At 40.6% G+C, this 17,926-nt stretch overlaps 1 protein-coding gene across 5 annotated transcripts in view; it reads right to left on the bottom strand.

Moving 5' to 3' along the window:
• Positions 1 to 17,926, bottom strand: part of LOC106641846 (TOX high mobility group box family member 4-B) — a 273,663-nt gene that overhangs the window by 219,364 nt on the left and 36,373 nt on the right. For 2 of the 5 annotated variants that reach the window (XM_014356395.2, XM_089596114.1), the window contains exons 1-2: positions 12,339 to 13,352; positions 8,440 to 8,537 (exon numbers count right to left, since the gene is read on the bottom strand). In XM_014356395.2, coding sequence (XP_014211881.2) covers positions 8,440 to 8,537; positions 12,339 to 12,384 — 144 coding nt within the window. In that variant the 5' untranslated portion in view covers positions 12,385 to 13,352. Of the gene's footprint in view, positions 1 to 8,439; positions 8,538 to 12,338; positions 13,353 to 17,926 lie in introns of those variants that run through there. The other 3 variants (XM_089596112.1, XM_089596113.1, XM_014356393.2) reach the window with 2 other exon arrangements.

The following is a 17,926-nucleotide window of genomic DNA, read 5'->3' as shown; positions in this document are numbered from 1 at the left end:
ATTTCCATTTAAATTCGAAAACTCATCACTCACGTAGTTTGCGCAATACAAACCTAATTTCATCTTCGCGTTGTATAAAATGAAAAAAAAAAAAAATCTAATTCAAACGTGCTCTCAACAGCCTTGCATACATACATATTATTAGCCAACATGTATTCACCCGTAGGACTACTCTTGCACGGACGAGCTGTCAGAGGTGCAGTTGAAGAGCAGCCGAAACAAGTTCCCGCATCCCATGTATGTATAAGTACTCTTCTCATCTCCGCTCCTCCGTCACTTACTTGAAACTTTTCATCCTTCTTCGTCAAGTGTTTTTTGATTCGCGCCCATACTCTATACCTCGTTAGTATACACTTACACACACTTATTCCGAACAACTAATCTATGGTAATATAATGAAAATTGTTTTAAGGCTTTCGACGATCTATCATTTATTTTATTTATTATTTTTTTTTTTCAAATCAATGAATTTAATATTGAATCATTCGAAAAAACTCTAAACTCGGAAAAACCCACTTATCAGCAGTACAAGTTTATTATAAAACTTAATAATGACTGTGCATGCAATCAACAGAAGTACTACAATAAATGTGCAATAAATGAATGTGGGAAAGGGACGGGGCGAGCAAATTTCTCAATGTGTCTGCCCCCTCGGCGCAGCAGCAAAAGCTTTAATTTCTCCATTCTCCTTTCCTCCACGGCTCAATGCATTTTTATTTCATGCCCTTGGCAATCTCGCGCTCATTCGTCCTCCTGGTCCCTTTGAAACTAAAATTTGAGCTTTATTTTGTTTCGCCGGGGCAGACGGACGTGTAATATGAAGGAAAAAAAAAAAAAAAAAAAAAACCATCGAGACAAAAGAAAAATCCATGCCCACGCGTATACACGTGCACACACGCTGAAACGCGGATGATATCACGAAAGATTGAACATCGGCCTAATCGACGCTGGCGTGCGTAAGAGGATAAAACGCGAAAAGGGAGAGAATCCCAGCCAGACGATTGACCGTGGAGGGGAGAAAGGAAATTCGCTGCCGTAATGGCTGCTCTGGGGGGAGATGGCAATCGACCAAATAACGCGTTCCACAAGTATCCTTCAAATTGCATTTTTTTTTTTTTTTTTTTTTTTTTTTTTTACTCTCCCAGAAGGTAAAAAGACAATGTAAGAAGAAGTGTGACAGTTTGTCAGTTTTCGCAAATTCTCATGGCTCATTATTGATCAAACGATTTTAAACGATAAAATAAAAAAATACCAATCGATACGTGAGTCAATGTGTTATCTCTCGTCTATTATAAGTCAATGATCTGCGTCACGCATACTACATACGCGCGTATACTCAATACGTGTACATAGCAAGCCGAGTCCACCCGACTTGTTCCGTTATACGTAATGTGTACTCACTGTTGTTGTTGTATAAGCGGAGCATACACCTTCAGTTGCGTGAGCGCGTGTATGTACGTGTGTGGCATTTGAGTTTTGATGATGAAATGATATTTCAGAAGAACAATGAGAAATTTATGGTTTCGATAAACTGTGATGTTAAGAGAACACGCGATTATTTGCATGGGAAGGAAATACCACTGTTTTTTCTTCCTTTTGATCTTTCAAATGCGCTGAATGTTGGTATCCTTTGATTGTAACATATTTTTGATTAAATGACATGATGGAAATTTAGGGTTCATGAATTGTAACTAAATTAAATGACAAAAAAAAGGTTGCAATTAACCGAGAACAGGTAAGGAGACATAACATAGTAAGTGAAATTGTCAAAGAAAACGAAATAACGAGTCTAAAAAATGCACAATAAAACATAATATACTCAACACTTTATTGTATGCCTATTATTTGAGTTTAGAATACATATTTTTCGAGATTAGTATTTTTGCAAGTATAAGCACAGATCAGCTTTAATGACCGTAAATGTTCTCTCGAAACTTCGTATATAACGTTACTCCAGGTGTATATGTATTGCAACCTCAAGACATAAATGTATTTAAAATTGAAATTTTACACGTAGCCGAGTAATAAATTACGTTGTTTTTCTTTTTTTTTAAACAAATTAAAGTGATAGATTTAGGGTCCTGAAATATACTGGAGGAAGTAGAAGCGTACGTAGGTATGTGCGCATTTCTTCGTAGCCGAGCTATTGATACTTTTACCTTGAATTTCCAGCACGTAACTTTCACATCCCCTTAAGGATACGCGACCGAAATCTCACGTAAAGACCAGACGGAAAACGAGATCACGGAGCTATACCCATTGCTCGCTGCGCGGATGCATTTATTCATCCGGTGCTTCTCTCTTTGTTTTCTAATCAATGAAACGAAGTTTCATCCGCAGATCCCGTACGTGGGTGGACTGGCTTTTAATTAAAAACCATCGATTTTTCCTTTTTGAGCTTTTACATGCGTCTATACACAAAAAAGTTACTGGTTAAAAACGCGCACACACGTAAATAATTTTAATCAAATTAATCCACTGACCGCTTGTGCTCGATAAAAAAAAAAACAAACAAACAAACAAACAAACAAACGAAAGACTGAAAATCCGACAATTTTGACAGACGCGATCCTTTGATCATTGTAATACCTCGACGTCGCGGAACCGTGACACGAATATCGCATTTGCAAGCGAGTGAGCGCGCACATCACCACATCCTTACGCAGTGGTGGAAGATAATGTGAGTATATTATGTGTGTGCAAGGATGAATTTGTTTAGATATACATAAGCGTATTTGTATGTATGTATAAAATGTGTTCGTATGTACTTGCAGGCGTATTTATGTGTGTGTTTTTTTAAGAGCGAGGGGTGAGCTAATGCTCCAGATGTATATTATATACACTTATACCTTTCCCGCGGCAGACAAATACTATTTTCTCAAAGGACGCTTTAAGTGCTTTTCAAAGTACATTTACGAGGAGGAGGCGAGGAGAATACAAGAGGGGTTCGATTCAGACGGATAGTGTAGTCGCGAAGAGTACAGTGGTGCTTCGAGCTTCGGAAATGGGGGAGAGAGAGAGAGAGAGAGAGAGAGATAAAGTTCGCAAGTCAGAGAGAGAGAGAGAGAGAGAGAGAGAGAGAGAGCTGTATGGCTATTTTGGACGTATACCCGCTCTGGTGGAAATTGATTTACTTTTCAGAGTGTCGGGATGTAAAAGGCCTCTGACGATGCTACAGTCGATCAAGACTAAATATTACTTCATCTTTGCAAAGGACACACGCAATTTTTTATCGATTTATCTTAAAATTATCGAGTTATTTTATTGTGAAATAGTTAGTACTTTGAGCATTTTTTCTCGTCTTTTGTTTCAGTCGTCAATAAAATACAACCATGTGTTTAATCCATCCTCGTGTGTGGCATTACAAAAAAAAAGCGTGCGTTTCCACGATCGTAATCTCGATTATTTGAATGTGTATGTAATTTTCATCTAACCTTTCTACGACTGCAGTAGAATAACGAAAAAGAAACCTGTAATGAACAATCGCACCATACGTATTATTTCCCTTAAATTAGAAAGAAAGAAAAGAGGAAAAAAAAAAAAAAAAAAATTATACACCGCGCGATCTCAGAAATTAAGACCGCCTTTCACGTGCCTACACATCCACGTTCGCGGGCAATTACAGGGAGCGTGCAATATTTATAGCTATCCGCTCTTGTCTCTCGTTCTTTCTTTTTTTTTCTCCCTCTTTCGTTTTCTCTCGGCTTCTTTTTTTGCCAACTAAAATAAACGAGCCAATTTAAATAGGAGAATTACGATCGTAGCAGCCCGATATTACGTCACACGGGCAATAAAGCAAATGAGTGCGCGTGTGTGTATGTGTGTGCCCCCCCCCCCCCTAAACGTTGCGGTGGCTTTCTATACGATCTCATCGCGGAATGCGCTCGCGCAAACACATCGAGCGAAAGAAGAGCTGTTGACGATGGAAAGTTTAGAAACCCACCGACAGCTTTTGGAAAACTATTTGTACTAGCGAAAATTTACAGTAACCCAAATGGCATCGCAACGATCGCATGAGAATCCGGCATTAGTCGAGGAGGAATTTTTTGTTTAGCGCGATTCTCGCGAGATTCTGTTAAATCGAGGCTCATTGGTCTGAGTATTTTTTTTTTTTCCAGAGAGGAGATGAGTCTCGAGATGAGTTGCGCAACGGATCACTGCCAAAGCATTTTTGGAATACCTTTCTCTCGGAATTTAAAATATTATGAAAAAGTGTGTAGATGTTTATACAGCGAAGCGATTCCACGCGGGGAGGGTTACGTAAATCAATTATTTACATCCACCCCAAACTCGGCAAAACTTGAGGCTATTAATTACCTCGCGATGGCATAGCGAAAACGGGGGGGGGGGGGAGGCAGTGAGCATATAGGGAAAAATGAGGTGGCACGTGTTTCGAAAGCATTTCGTCAACGTTTAGCGTGATTTCTCGGCGCTTTCTAATCTATGCACTTCTGTGCCGAGTGCAGTGCAGCAGTGAATACAAAGCTGCGCGCATATTCGTATTGGTTAACCGAGTCACGGTAATACAAAGGTAATTTTTTTTATATAAAAAAAAAAAAAAAAAAAAAAACCTGAGAAATTTTAGTTATTTTTAGTCGAGATTAGGGGCGAGAGGAGGGGGATCTAATTTTAAACTGCGCGACGCTGCAAATGCAAACAAGTCGGTTACTGCAGAAGAGGAAAGAGTAGTGTCAGAAATGAATAAGGTCGTTTTAATGTAGTTGGACTCGTGGCTCGTGTTTTCGCGCTCGAAGTCTAGTCTTGGAGCGTAAGACGGATCGGTTTCGCTTTTTCAATAATGCCATCTGTGCTACTACAATATTTATTTTCAATTAACAAGAGAGTCGATGAAGAAAAACAAAAGGAAAAAGTCGATTGAATCGATGGCTCGAGACTTGAGTAATACACATACACATCGACGGGGGGGCTTTTTCATAGAAAAGAAACTTTTCTCTCGTTAAAAGCACCGGAGAAATAAGCGTAAAGAATAATTGTCACGCCAATGATTTCGTGCGAAAGATCGAGATCTTAGTACCCAGAAAACCCTAGCTTTTTCTTCCTCTTGCCACTGGCTTTTACAACAACACGGCCTGAAACCGGCGATGCGTGTGTGTCGCAACTGTACTGTACACAGCCATGGAGATCGATACTTGAGTGTATGCACATGCGACAAACGACACCGGAATCGTATATGGCAAGTGTAAATTTCGTGCGCATCTGCATACTGTGCGATCACATGTATTATACATATGTGCGCAGAGAGTTGGTTCCTCTTGCCGTGTGTCGATGCATCTGTGCGTGAGGGAACGGTCTGCTATCTCGGCGATCGGAAAATACGAAGAATCAACTTTTTTTTTTTTTAACAACAAAACTAATCTCAAGAGGCGAAAATTAAAAAAAAAATTATTATTGTAATTTCTAGTATTTACATAATCATTAATTGTTTTGGGAGATTTTATGCAAAAAAGTTAATAGATCTAACAATGGATGAATACTTATGAATTCAAAATCCGTCAGGGAAGTACTATACTTATTACTAAAAAAACCGCAATGGCTGGAAAATGTAAAATGTGGAAAAAAAGACAATGCTCGAGTTGTTGAGGCGTACTTTGAAACTTTGCCAGTAGCTATTTTGATGAGCATTTTCTGAAACTCATCCAGACTCGGTGTTTTAAAAGGAGAGACGGAGCGAAAAAAGGAGTTTTTCTGCAACCTACATGTGCGTTGCGAGGGTATATTCAGTGACTTAGCACAAAATGGGACATTGGCTGGGTAACCAAACGAGTTCTGCTGGTAATGGTTTTAACTTTTTTTTTTTTTTTTTTTTGGGTGGAGTAACAAGTTTGAAAACTACGGTTTTTCATGTGCACTTGGAATTTTCTTCATTTAGATCTGTTCGTGTAATTTTCCATGCTGAAAATACAGTTGATAAGATAAATAACTTTTACAGCGGATTTTTAAATCAAGAGATTTCTGTGCTAAGAATGATAAATAATGCATACTATACATCAAGGCTGGCAACGACGATAAACTCCCAAGTGCTCATACGTATTTTTTTTAATATTATATGTATCTTATCATTGATTAGCAAACTTTCGTCTATTTTTGACTATACATAAACTTAAAGCTTTTTTTTTTATTTAACTCTTACATAAATTGTACAAGATTATCGATATCAAAATATTTCAATGCTCTAACACGTTACGTAAAAAAGTCAAAGTCTAAAATGTTTTTGTAATACATAGAAACATGTGTAACTCTTTAATACCAAGTTTTTGTTGCAGATACGAACGTAATAAAAAATTAATTGGATCAATTATTTGTAACTACGGATTTTAGAATTATCATGCTCTACAAATAATATACACAAAAAAAAAAAAAAAAAAAAAAAAAAAAAAGAAACAAACTGCCATACGTCGCAGTTCACTGTTCGGTTATGACCCTACCCTAATTATTATTATTTTCCATTACTACGTTGCCCTAATCATAACGAAAAAAAAAAAACTCAAATCATTTGAGTTAGATGTATAAACAATATCGTTGAATAAATAACTTAAAACGCGCAGAAGGTACCTAATCTACAAAACATTTTTTTATTTTGAAACGACCCAATGATTCCGCATTTCTAGCACATCACCTGTAGTTACATGTTATTTGCAACGAGTAAAAACATAGTGTACGTGCACGGGGGGGAAAAAAGCGGAAAATCACGAAGCAGAAAAAAGAGAGCACTTTACATACCGCGTGCATGTAACCGCCGAAGCGCAAATTAGGTATACATGGTAACGGTACATCAACGGTACACGTGTAATCGCCCAAGACTAAAAACGATAATGTTCAATTATTTGCAGCTTGGCGATTAAAAAACAAAATTACTCACTCAACGAGTCAGGGAATAAGTTGTCACAGATCACGAGTCATTTCTCTGCTACATTATAGTGTAGGTAGGTAAGGGTCATTGATCAGCGGCAGAGCAATACATTAAGTTATCATGCGTGTCTATACATACATGTACACTCGGGAGAAGCAAAGAGAAACACGTACGTCAGGCATGTGGTTAATGGGGGGAACTCTTTTAGCTCGACGCTTTGTGTACAGAGTTATGTTGACTCTGGCAGTGTGTAAAGACACATCGGGTATTCTCGAGCTGAAGAACAACCCAAGTAATATATCCACCGACGGATTTTATTTTCTTATAACATATCACGTGTTCACTTAACGCTTTGCTTACAGTGTGATTACAAACTTTGAAAATCGGACGTAATTCTTTACAAGATCTGTTGTCAAATATACTTTGTTTGTTGTTAAAATTATTTTTGTCATCATAAGACGTCTTTTGTATTCATTTGTTTTAGCTCAGCAGTGATTTCTTTAGAAAATATTTGGCTACGAACCACAGACTTATTGCATTTTCGTAAAATGGAACTTTAAAATGGTTTGTTTTTAATAATCCTTATAAACGTTCATGAATTGTTATCAATACTAGTTGTGATGGTAATGTGGTGAATAACGTTTTACATTGCGTTCTGTAGACCGACCTGATTATTAACGAGGCCATCAATAAATCAATACTAAATATTAGAACTAGAACATTTTTTTTTTTTTTTTTTTTTCAAGTACAAAATAGATTGGACGTAACATATACATTTAACGTGTCTATGGCAAACGCTTTAACAAATAACTACTAGACATTGAAAATAGTCAAGTCATACCTTTTCAAATCAAATCCAAACAATGGTTTATCGATTATAATTTTCTAGTGGTCGTATGGAATCAACCGATCAACCACCAACATCCAACACCTCGTTACATATATATTTACTTACCTTGAATAAACAAGCATTTCCAGCGCTATTCCGCAATCGATACAAAAAGAATATCGATGAGCTCGGAGTTGAGCTGAGTAATCGATAAGCAGAAGCAACCCTGACTTTTGAAATAAAATTAATGATCAGAGTCTTATTTTTGCACGCTCATCGATTTTTTATATTAATAGACCGCCCCTGCGATTTAACGATTAATTTATCGGGGACGGAGATAATATATTCACACACAATGCCTCGTCAAGACTTGTAACAATTTGAATCCAACCTCATTTGTTGTTAAAGATAAAAAAATAACCAATAAAGTTGATGAAGCGTCATGCAAGTAGTGAGAAAAAAAAATTGGAAATCCAATGACTATTACAAAAGGAAAAAAAATAAAAGAATAACCCCTCCCAGTGCGAAGAAATTGTAACACCATTCAACTGAAAAACATCGGCATAAGCGCAAAGTGCAAAGTGAACGACTTCAATGGGGATTCTCGAAGGATTTGCGCGGGATTATAAAAATTGCACACAGTGACAAATAAAAAATGTCAAGCAGAGACGGGGGAAGGAAAAATAGCGCGGGTATAGACGTCGTCGATGTTGTAAAAGGAGAGAAGACGAGTACTCACCTTGTAGCTGTACTGATCGAACATTCTGGCCGCGTCGAGTTCACCGTTCAGCAACGAGTAGCTAGAGTCCGAGCTGTCTCTTCGTTTCTTCTCGCTGCCTGGAAATGTAAACACTCGATCAGACTCTTTTACAGGTCAATGTACACGTTTCGTCAGTTTAAATAAAGTTTTTTTTTTTAGACATTCAGCCTAGTCTATACAGTAAAAAAATAAAAAAAAAATAAAAAAAAAAAGATAAAATTTTTCCAGCCATAAATCGACTTGGACGCAACAGTTTTCTCGGCAATAATTTATATTCTGGGTTGATTCTAAGTTACTCTCCATCGTGGCAATAAATCATCATTATTTCGCCGTTTTAAATTCGTTTCACCATTACAGGATTTCATACAGTGTTCTCATTTGGTGGCACATCGTTTTCTTCGACCAAAGAGTGTGAGAGGGATACTAAAACGCATTTCTCTTCTTTATCCCGTCTTTTAAAATAGAAAATAATGTCTGGCTTTTTGCCAATCTTTTTACCACTGAATCACAACAAATGTAATTGTGCGATCGTCTACAAATAGCAAAAGTTTAGAAAATAGATGTTACATAGATATAAAGTTTTACGCTCTAATTATACTTTGGATATTGGATGTGCATCATTGCAAAGATCGGAGATGGATAAAATTGTTTTGGTGCTGGCTAATGGCGTGTAGTAAATACCAGGAGAAAATTTCTCATACATGGATAAAAATGTTTTTTTACCAACATCACCAAATGCTTCAAATAATTCAGATTTACACAAAGTAGGTGTAACCACATACACGCCTAGATATCGACAAAAAATTTGAACAAATATCTAGTAAAGTACTTTTGATTGCCTAGTTTAGTAACCCACATTCATTCGACGAGTATCAGCAAAACTGAATATTTTTTGCGAGCAAGTACCTATTCACGAATCATGTAAAAACGATATAGACCAAATTCGTACTTTTTATTTTTACCCGTATCTTTGTTTGACAAAATAAAATTAAATAAACTATCAATTTAACCATCTAAACGCGTATAAATGTTAGTTTTCGGGCAATTAAAAATCTTACCGGCAGCGCGAGCACAAGCAGAAAGATGAAAGAGAAATGTCTGAGGAATGAAAATTTACGTCCGTACAAACAACATCATTACCGGCACGAAACTTTCCTACACGAGCGCTACCGTAATAATACACACGATTGTATACATAACTGGCACTGCTGGCAACAGCAGCAAACATTCTTCAATAAAATCTTGTACTCTGCTCGAGCATCATGCGTTTGTGTGAGTGTGTATACATATAAATGTCGTTGAAAAACAAGTTTTTAATTTTAAAACAACTTTTGGCATTTTACAGTGACAAAGTTTTGATGACGCGCGCGTGCACTCTCTGGGCAAACTTTTACAATACATGACCAATTTAATGTCAAGGAACATAAAGTTTTGATGTAGAACGGTCTCCTCGTTCGTGATCTGTGGCTGTTAAATTTTTATGTGAGAAGTTGCTTATACCCTCCCCCTCGACCCGGCAAACACAATTTTCCTCCCTCGAATAAAACGAAATGTGCTTTACAAATATACCTTTTGCCCGTACTTCCGAGGCATTAACATTTCCCACAAAGATACGACTTTTTCGACACTCGGATCAAGACATTCTTCACCATCAAAAGCATGAATGTACGAACTCGTATCATCACACGTCAGCTACCGATACCGTGGAAATCAACTCTTCACGAACAATAGGAAAAACAATCCTCCAACTCACACTGCGGTGTCAATGAGCAAACACAATTTGTTGAGCTGAAGGCTTTTTGTTGACCGGCTATGTTCAGATTGGACGCGAACAAGTGAGTAGGTATAAGTAGTCATGTCAGCCTGCAAATGTATACTAATTGCTTGATCCACACAATTTCTACCAAAAAGAGCTAGAAGACTGTTATGGCGTGCAAGAGTTTGCAACGCACGTAACCCACATTTTCGTGATCATAAATGAGACATGTTCAAGTGCCGTTTCGGTCATTGATTAGCATCGGCGTATATTTTTTCCTCGCGCAACTCAATTGCTTCGACAGTATGAGTATAACATAAATCTATTACCAACAACCAAGTATTGTTATTTTATACTTTTGTTGGAAATTTACGTAAATTTGACCTACTGGGCCTGGCAATGAGAAAAAAAAAAAAAATCCAACTTGTGCCTCGTACACAGAAAATACGAGCATTGGTATGTCAGTGCTCTGCATTTGTTTTTCGATGAGCTCTGTGATTTACATATACACGTAAAAGAATGGCTTGGTACTTCCATCGTTTGCATTATGAAGAGCCTTTTGTCTCAGAGGTTTGAGCTCAATCGATTCATTTACGTCACGCGAAAGTAGATTTCTCGTATCTCAACGCCGATGAAAAAAAGTACAAGATTTTTCGTAAACCCCCGACCATCGAGATTCGTTATGTATTATTACCAGTTGGACAAGTAGCAAAACGAACGAGACTCCCAACTATTTTAAACAATCCCATGTTACTTATGAGCAAAAGATGCTCGCGGGCCCACACGTAAATCATGTTTATGACGTTGCTAATCGGTGTGCGATCCAAAAAGAGCATCGTATAACGGAAGAGTGTGCCGTTTACGCGACGACACATCGTAACAGCAGCGAAAGACGAGTCGGAGTGAAGGTGTGTGTTGGTGCTGCACACGCGGTCATTCACGTGCAGACGACGACTGTACAGCACGATTCGCTGGGTTGATGTTAAGTATACTTTACTGCATTTACTCGGTATGAGCAGTGCCGATTGTTGGGCTGCAATCGCGGAAAATTCCGATATTTTTATCGATTTTTATCGTACGTTAGGGAAAATAAGTGCAGGTTATGGGCTCGAGACTTTTTTTAGAATTAGATACTTCAAAGAGGGATGATTTAAATAAGGTGGGCATTTCGTTCAAAAGTTGGGTGAACATGATTTTTTTTTGTTTTTTCTTTCTAAAGTCAAACTTTAAATTGAGACTCTCTAAAGAGTCACTTGACGAACAACTATCTGCGATTTTTTTATGTCAACTCAGAATTATTATCAATAATTTAAGCAGTAAAATATGAAAGTTGATCGTGGTTATAATAATAACAATTATTTGTTGAAATCTATAGTGAAAATACGAGATGATCTATCCAAGTCTCGAAATATTATTGCCTTATGTACCCAACGTCGAGTACACCTATATGCATAGATATTTAGGTATTCCCCAGTTTTCAGGGAAGATTATCAAGTTTCTATTTAGTCTTTTTGAATCACTCGTACTTCATCAAGATAAAATTTTATTTAAACTGTGTACGGGGCTGAGGTAGAAAAAAAAAGTAGTCCCAGTGTTATATGTATGCACCCTCTATATACTTAACATTGTACACCAACACCACGTTGATCCATGTAGAGGAGCAATAACGAAGAAGGAAACAAGTCATCAAGTCATTACAACTGGATCATGCATATTTATTTTTTCATCAGCTCGACATCTCTCTCTCTCTCTCTATCTATCCACAAGTATGTATTTATGGACATGTAGATAAGCGAGCACCAAGGGTATCCTTCAAAATGATCGATCTCAGCGATCTCCGGGACGCGCATACATAACGCGACTAATTGCAAATTCAATGGGAACGCGTACGCGCGATTAACAATGGCACGCAATGCGTTATGTTTATCGTTGATGTTGTTCGTGTTGTCTTTCGAAAAAATTTGACACACCTACGACAGACCGATCAAATCAATCAATCACGAAACGCACTACATCTCTATCATCGTACAAATATGTACATTCACGCCAATTCGCGTGCAATAATATAAATCGTCAAATACGTGTAATATATATTTGAACAAACAAATAAATAAATAAATACCAAAGAGACTGATGGCGATAGCCCCGACGATGCCGTCAGCGCTCATCGTGCCCTCCGAGTATAAATCTTCAATTTTGGCAATTTTGACGGACCACGGATCCCTTGGATATATATGTGTATATAACCAGAATAAGCGTTCCCTCGTGTTTTCAGCAAAGCGACGACACTATTGCACCTCGGCTGCGCGACGCGAGCAGGGCGTCGCCGGTGGTCATAATACAATATATTGTGCACAAAAGTCACTGTCGGCAGGCAAACCCCTCCAACAATTCGTACTTCAAAAGTACCACGTAATATATATATCACACTTTTTTTTTTGTCTCAAATCGATGACGTATCTTATTCTTTATCTTCCTTGGGGCACAATAATTTAAACGAGTTGACACACAGTACACTTGCCGACAACCACCAACAACAACAACAAAACACCCCGAACACACGTGACGACGTTTCAGTCGTAGCAGGGCAAAAGAAGCAGAGGCTGACGGCCCGAAATGCACTCCAGTAGGGAGAGAAAAAAAAGAGGTGTAGCAGGCGAGTGGGTGGACGGGTGGAGGGAATTAAGGCGAGAGCAGTGCCAAGGACGAAGGGGGAGGAGTAGGTTGGGTCGGTCGTAAAAGTGTGCGTGGAGAGAGCGAGGCGCCGGTGCCGAAAGCGGTCCCCCGCTCTGCCGTGGGGAATAACAAGGGAAGAAGCCCGAGGGGGTTACACGAGCGTAGGGGGGGGGGGGCTGAATGAGCCGGGAATGAATGAACGGGAGGAAAAAAAGAGGGGGATGATTAAAACGCGCGCGAGAGAGAGGTGCCGGCACGGCTTCGTACGCGCCGAAAAAAACAAACAAACAAAAAAGCAAAAATGCGTGTATTACGTATATCGCGCGTGTTACGTGTATGGAGTGATACAATAGCCGAGAGGCGAGCGCGCGCCAACGGTACACTAGGCAAGAGAGATACGTGTTGCCGCTGTAGTAGCCGTAGGTGCAGTGCACCGTGCTGGTGGAGAGGCTCCTCTGCGCCGTTGCCTCTTCCACCACCTCCTCCTCCTCCTCTTTCTCGCGGCTCCCACCAGCTATGCTCTCTCTGTGCTGCTGCTGTGTGTACGTGTATATATACCCACAGACCCGAACGCGCGTGGACGTATATATTCCTCTCCCTCTCGTCGCGCCGACGCTGCCTCTCCGCGAAACCACCACCTCCTCATCTAGGCGGAAGCGAGGGCCAACACGGCCACCTACTCTGTATCTCGATGTCGACTAATATGTTGTTGATGATGATGCTCGTTTTTTTACATGACTATTACTCTCGTATATGCTGCTGCATCGGGTGTTTTTTTTCAATGCTTACTTAGTTTGTCATTTCTCCCCCTCCCCCCTCCCTGATTTCAGCTTCAGAGCACGGCTCGATGTGACGTCAATGTGTACGCGCGTACACGGCTGTTTCTACTTAAATCAAAGTCCGTCTCTTCGTTCTTTCGTTCGGACGGTGCTGGAAATTGTTGTCTTTCGAACAAAATTGTAACTCAGCCAGACGAATGATGCATCTCCGAGTATGTTTATGCAAATTCAAGGTACCTGTAACTATAGGTATAGTACAAAATGCCAATTGATAGGTATATAAATAAATAAATACAAATACACATTGTATCCTCGTACATGTTTCCATTCCGTGCGGAGCAGAAGATATGACATGGATGAAAGAAGAAGAAGGCAACTAAAAGCAAATCGTACAATTTTAGAATCGCTAAGTAGGACATTAGATATGCTCCCCCCCTCTCGTGTGCCGCTCGCTGCAAAACTCGGTTCGCCATCTCCCCGATAAAGTGCATTGCACACACACACAGCCGCTGTCGAGAACTGCAGGAGGAGGAGGTATAATACTGCACGTGTAGAGGTACAGCAACCAATACGCGCGTGTTTCCTCTCCCCTCGCTCGCACTCGCGTGCATTTGTATGATACGTATACGAAGGCAGTGACGCGCGCTGCGAAAGTGTGAGAGACACTTGGAAAGTTCAGGCATTCAATCTAAATTAAGTCCAAGGCTGAATAATGCACATTGTTTTAAATACATCATAAGCAGAAGGCATAAAGTTGGTTGGTTGCTCTGTCGGGTTGTGTGTGTTTGTTTGAAACAAATAAAATGCGACGTCTTATGCAAGAAACATATAAGAATTGGGTCGTCATGTTTCTCGAGCAGAGTGCAGGGCGCCGCGTGAAAAGGAGAGACAAACTGGGTCACGAGAGAAGAAAGAAAAAAAAAAAAGAGACGAGGGTAGGGGGGAAGGGAGAGAGAAAAATCACTAGATTTGTGCTTCGAATGGAAATCTAATTCGATCGCGTGTGTCCGTTTCGATCGACATTTCAATTTGGTGTCCAAAAGCAGCTTTTGGTAAAAATATAACGTCGAGTTCGATTTCCCCGATATTTTTTTTTAAACTTCGAGAGAGTTATATAGCTTATATTTTTTATCAGAAGCGATTGGACCGCGTTTTGTTGTTATCTCGCTTGTTGACATACCACCGCGAGTTTTATCACGACCCCGGCAAATTTGTCGTCCAAGTTGTGTAAGAAAAGTGTCATTATACTTTAGATATTGAAATCACATTCATTGCTGGATCTAATAGCTTTGACTTGCTATTAATGACAAAGTTCTCTCTCGAGTTTCGGAAATTCGATGCGATTAGAATATATATTAAACTCGTATCTTGGGATTGACAAGTTCGCACAAAAAATAATTTCGTTCGTCGATAGTCGCAACAACTTGTAGATATTTAGTCTTGCCCAACAACAAACAGCACCGGAGAAATGATAAAGTATTTAATTTTGAGTATCGAGAGAGAAAAAACACGGAGCTATGATTAAATTCTGTTATCGCAATCGAGCGTGACGTTTTAAGTTTCATCGTATAAGTTTTTTATCTATACGCGTAACACGTAAGATACCATGGAGAAAATGAGCGTTTGCAATACGTTGCACTTTATATTATATGTGAACAACAAAACAACTCGCAAAGAGAATAATATAATGATGATGGTAACGATGATAATGAGCAAGACTATACACAAAACGCCGAATTTGCATTTGTTGTTTTGAGCACACGTCAAGTACTCAAACACACCAATATACCACTGCCCTTTGCCTTCTTGCCAAAAGTACAAAAGATACACGCGAGCTCATAGAAGCGTGGCGAGATCACCCCGATCACGGAGTTTCCACGATGCTTCGCCACTTAAATATATACTTACGACGCGTGATATGTTTTCCACTAACGAGACAGCATCTGGTAGCACTAAGTGTGCGTATATTGGGTATTTGTAGCAGGTATAACGAGAGACGTGACCATCGACCCAAATCATCTAGTTGAAGGGAAAAAAGAAGCCTGTCAGCGACAAACTATAGGCGGGAGGCTCCCTCTGATCCGAATGCATATTAATTATGCATTTCAACCAAGGAGTTAAGGCATATACACGGTAGGCCATTGCAAATGCGTATGTACACATATACATGGGAAGAGAAATTTAATTGCGTATTATCGTCGAGGACGCCTTATCCGCACGACCAAACGAGCGACGATAAATATTTGCATTTGGCAAAACGTAACTCTCAAGAACCGTTGCGTAAGATCAAAGTAAAAATTTGGACGAGGCGTATCCAGTTCATTGAGTAAAACGTGGGAACAACACGCAAGCTCGAGGATGCCCTCGTAGTAGTAGAAACAGACGAGTAAGGCCAGCCTCACGCTGTACATGTATAGCGTAAGACAGGTATTGGTAAAAGGTCGTACCAGAGCGGCAGACTCGCGCCAGACGGTGAGGCGGCCCCGAGGTGTATACATGTACATATAAAATATAACGAGCGAGAGAGCCGGAACAGCACGTACATATATATGTGTGTACGTATACAAGCGGGAAGAGAGCCGGTGTGTAATGAGCGTATAGCGCCGGGCCGGGCGAGAGAAAAGCGCCGGCAATGGCCCTCCCGGCGCGCGGGGCTTGTAAAAGCCGAGTGAAAAGAGAGAAAGATCTTCTCCCTGCCGCTGCTCCCGGCGTATATACGACCCTGTATCTATATACACCCAGCTCTCACTGCACAGGCTGACTATAACCCAGAGGGGGAGGACGGACTCTGCTGCTGTACCGCCGCTCGTTCATCGTTCTCTCTCGGTCAAGGTCGGCGTCGTCGTTGATTCTCTTACCCGGGGTATACGTCTACACCGTATACCTACGTACTCCCTGCATACCAGTTGAGTATGTAGAGGTAGGTGGGTGGCTACTAGATCTCTGCTGCGTGTTGTCTGATGCCGGAAATAAGCCAAGCTTATACGTATGGGTACTTTTTACTTTGTATCTATATACTTATGCGCCGTTAATTAGGTCCGGAGTACATATAGAACATACTTACAGCACACGTCATGCATATCGCGTGCCTATGTCTACTGACGGGCAAAAGCTCCGTTACAGGCATCAAGTCGACACCTACGTCTATATTGTACAACGCTGGCTCTATACTTATCGATAAGTCAAGTAGGTACGTCCTTATGGCTCGTCTGTGCACGATTTGCAATTGGCCGGCCCGAGAGACGTACGTGTAACACATATAAGTACACATAATGTATCCCCTTTCGGAGCTTGCGGGAAATGGGATACAATAGTATCTATAGGTATGTCCGATTTGGCTCGGATCAACTACTAATCTTAAAGCTATGGGGTCTATTTTATCGTTGTACAGTAATTAGCCACTGATGTTGTTAGTTAGTATGTATACATCACCACGTGCTGTATGGATTCAACGTTGCACGACATTGTCCTCCGATATGTACCTACGTGGAGACACACGGGAGGATGGGGTCACTTTGAGATACACATTTTTTGTGGATTAAAACACGCATCAGTTGCAAGCGCATTACTATCCACGTGGTGGTAGCGCACGTGGTGCCTTCATTCATAAAGCGAGCACACCGCACCGGATACCCACGATACGATGTTGTACCTATACATACACGGCAGAGGCGAGAGGAGCCTCGGGGACCAAGAGCCGCCGCTCGAGCCCCTTTGACGCGGTGTAATTATTCAGGTGCTGCCGTGCGCGAGCGCGCGCTAATAGCACCTGCAATGGCTCGTCGTTTCTCGTTTAACGCGCACGATGAGTACATGGGTATATAGGTGTATGTAGATTTTATACATTGGCTAGGTGGGGCACACAAAAGCATCGGGAGAGGCGAGCCAACTCTTTCCATCTCACTCCTCCACCCCCCACCCCTCACGGACGCGCTGCACGCGATATTCCGTTCGGCAGGGGATACGATGCACTCGTCGCCTCTCTATATCTGGCTCGTGCCGCTTTTGTACGTGTACACCCACCGACAGCCAGCGTCAAAAGCTCCGCTCGTAATCCCCGATGCCCTCTCTTCCTCCGGCGGGACGCTGCGACCGTAAATCTTTCTCCCCACGAGCAAGAAGGGATCTCTCACTCTCGCTCTCTTTTCGCTACACGTGCACGCGCCGCCTGCAGGAGCTTTGGGCACCACGGACCTCCCTCTTTTTTTCTCTCTCTTTGTGTGTGTGTGTGTGTGTGTGTGTGTGTGTGTGTGTG

This window comes from Copidosoma floridanum, unplaced genomic scaffold (assembly GCF_036245765.1).
Source record: "Copidosoma floridanum isolate Cflo_tuat_1 unplaced genomic scaffold, Cflo_Japanese_pri ptg000029l, whole genome shotgun sequence".
Taxonomy (NCBI): Eukaryota; Metazoa; Arthropoda; class Insecta; order Hymenoptera; family Encyrtidae; genus Copidosoma; species Copidosoma floridanum.
Note: the sequence above shows the minus strand (reverse complement) of the source record. Positions and strands in the feature narration are given on the sequence as shown.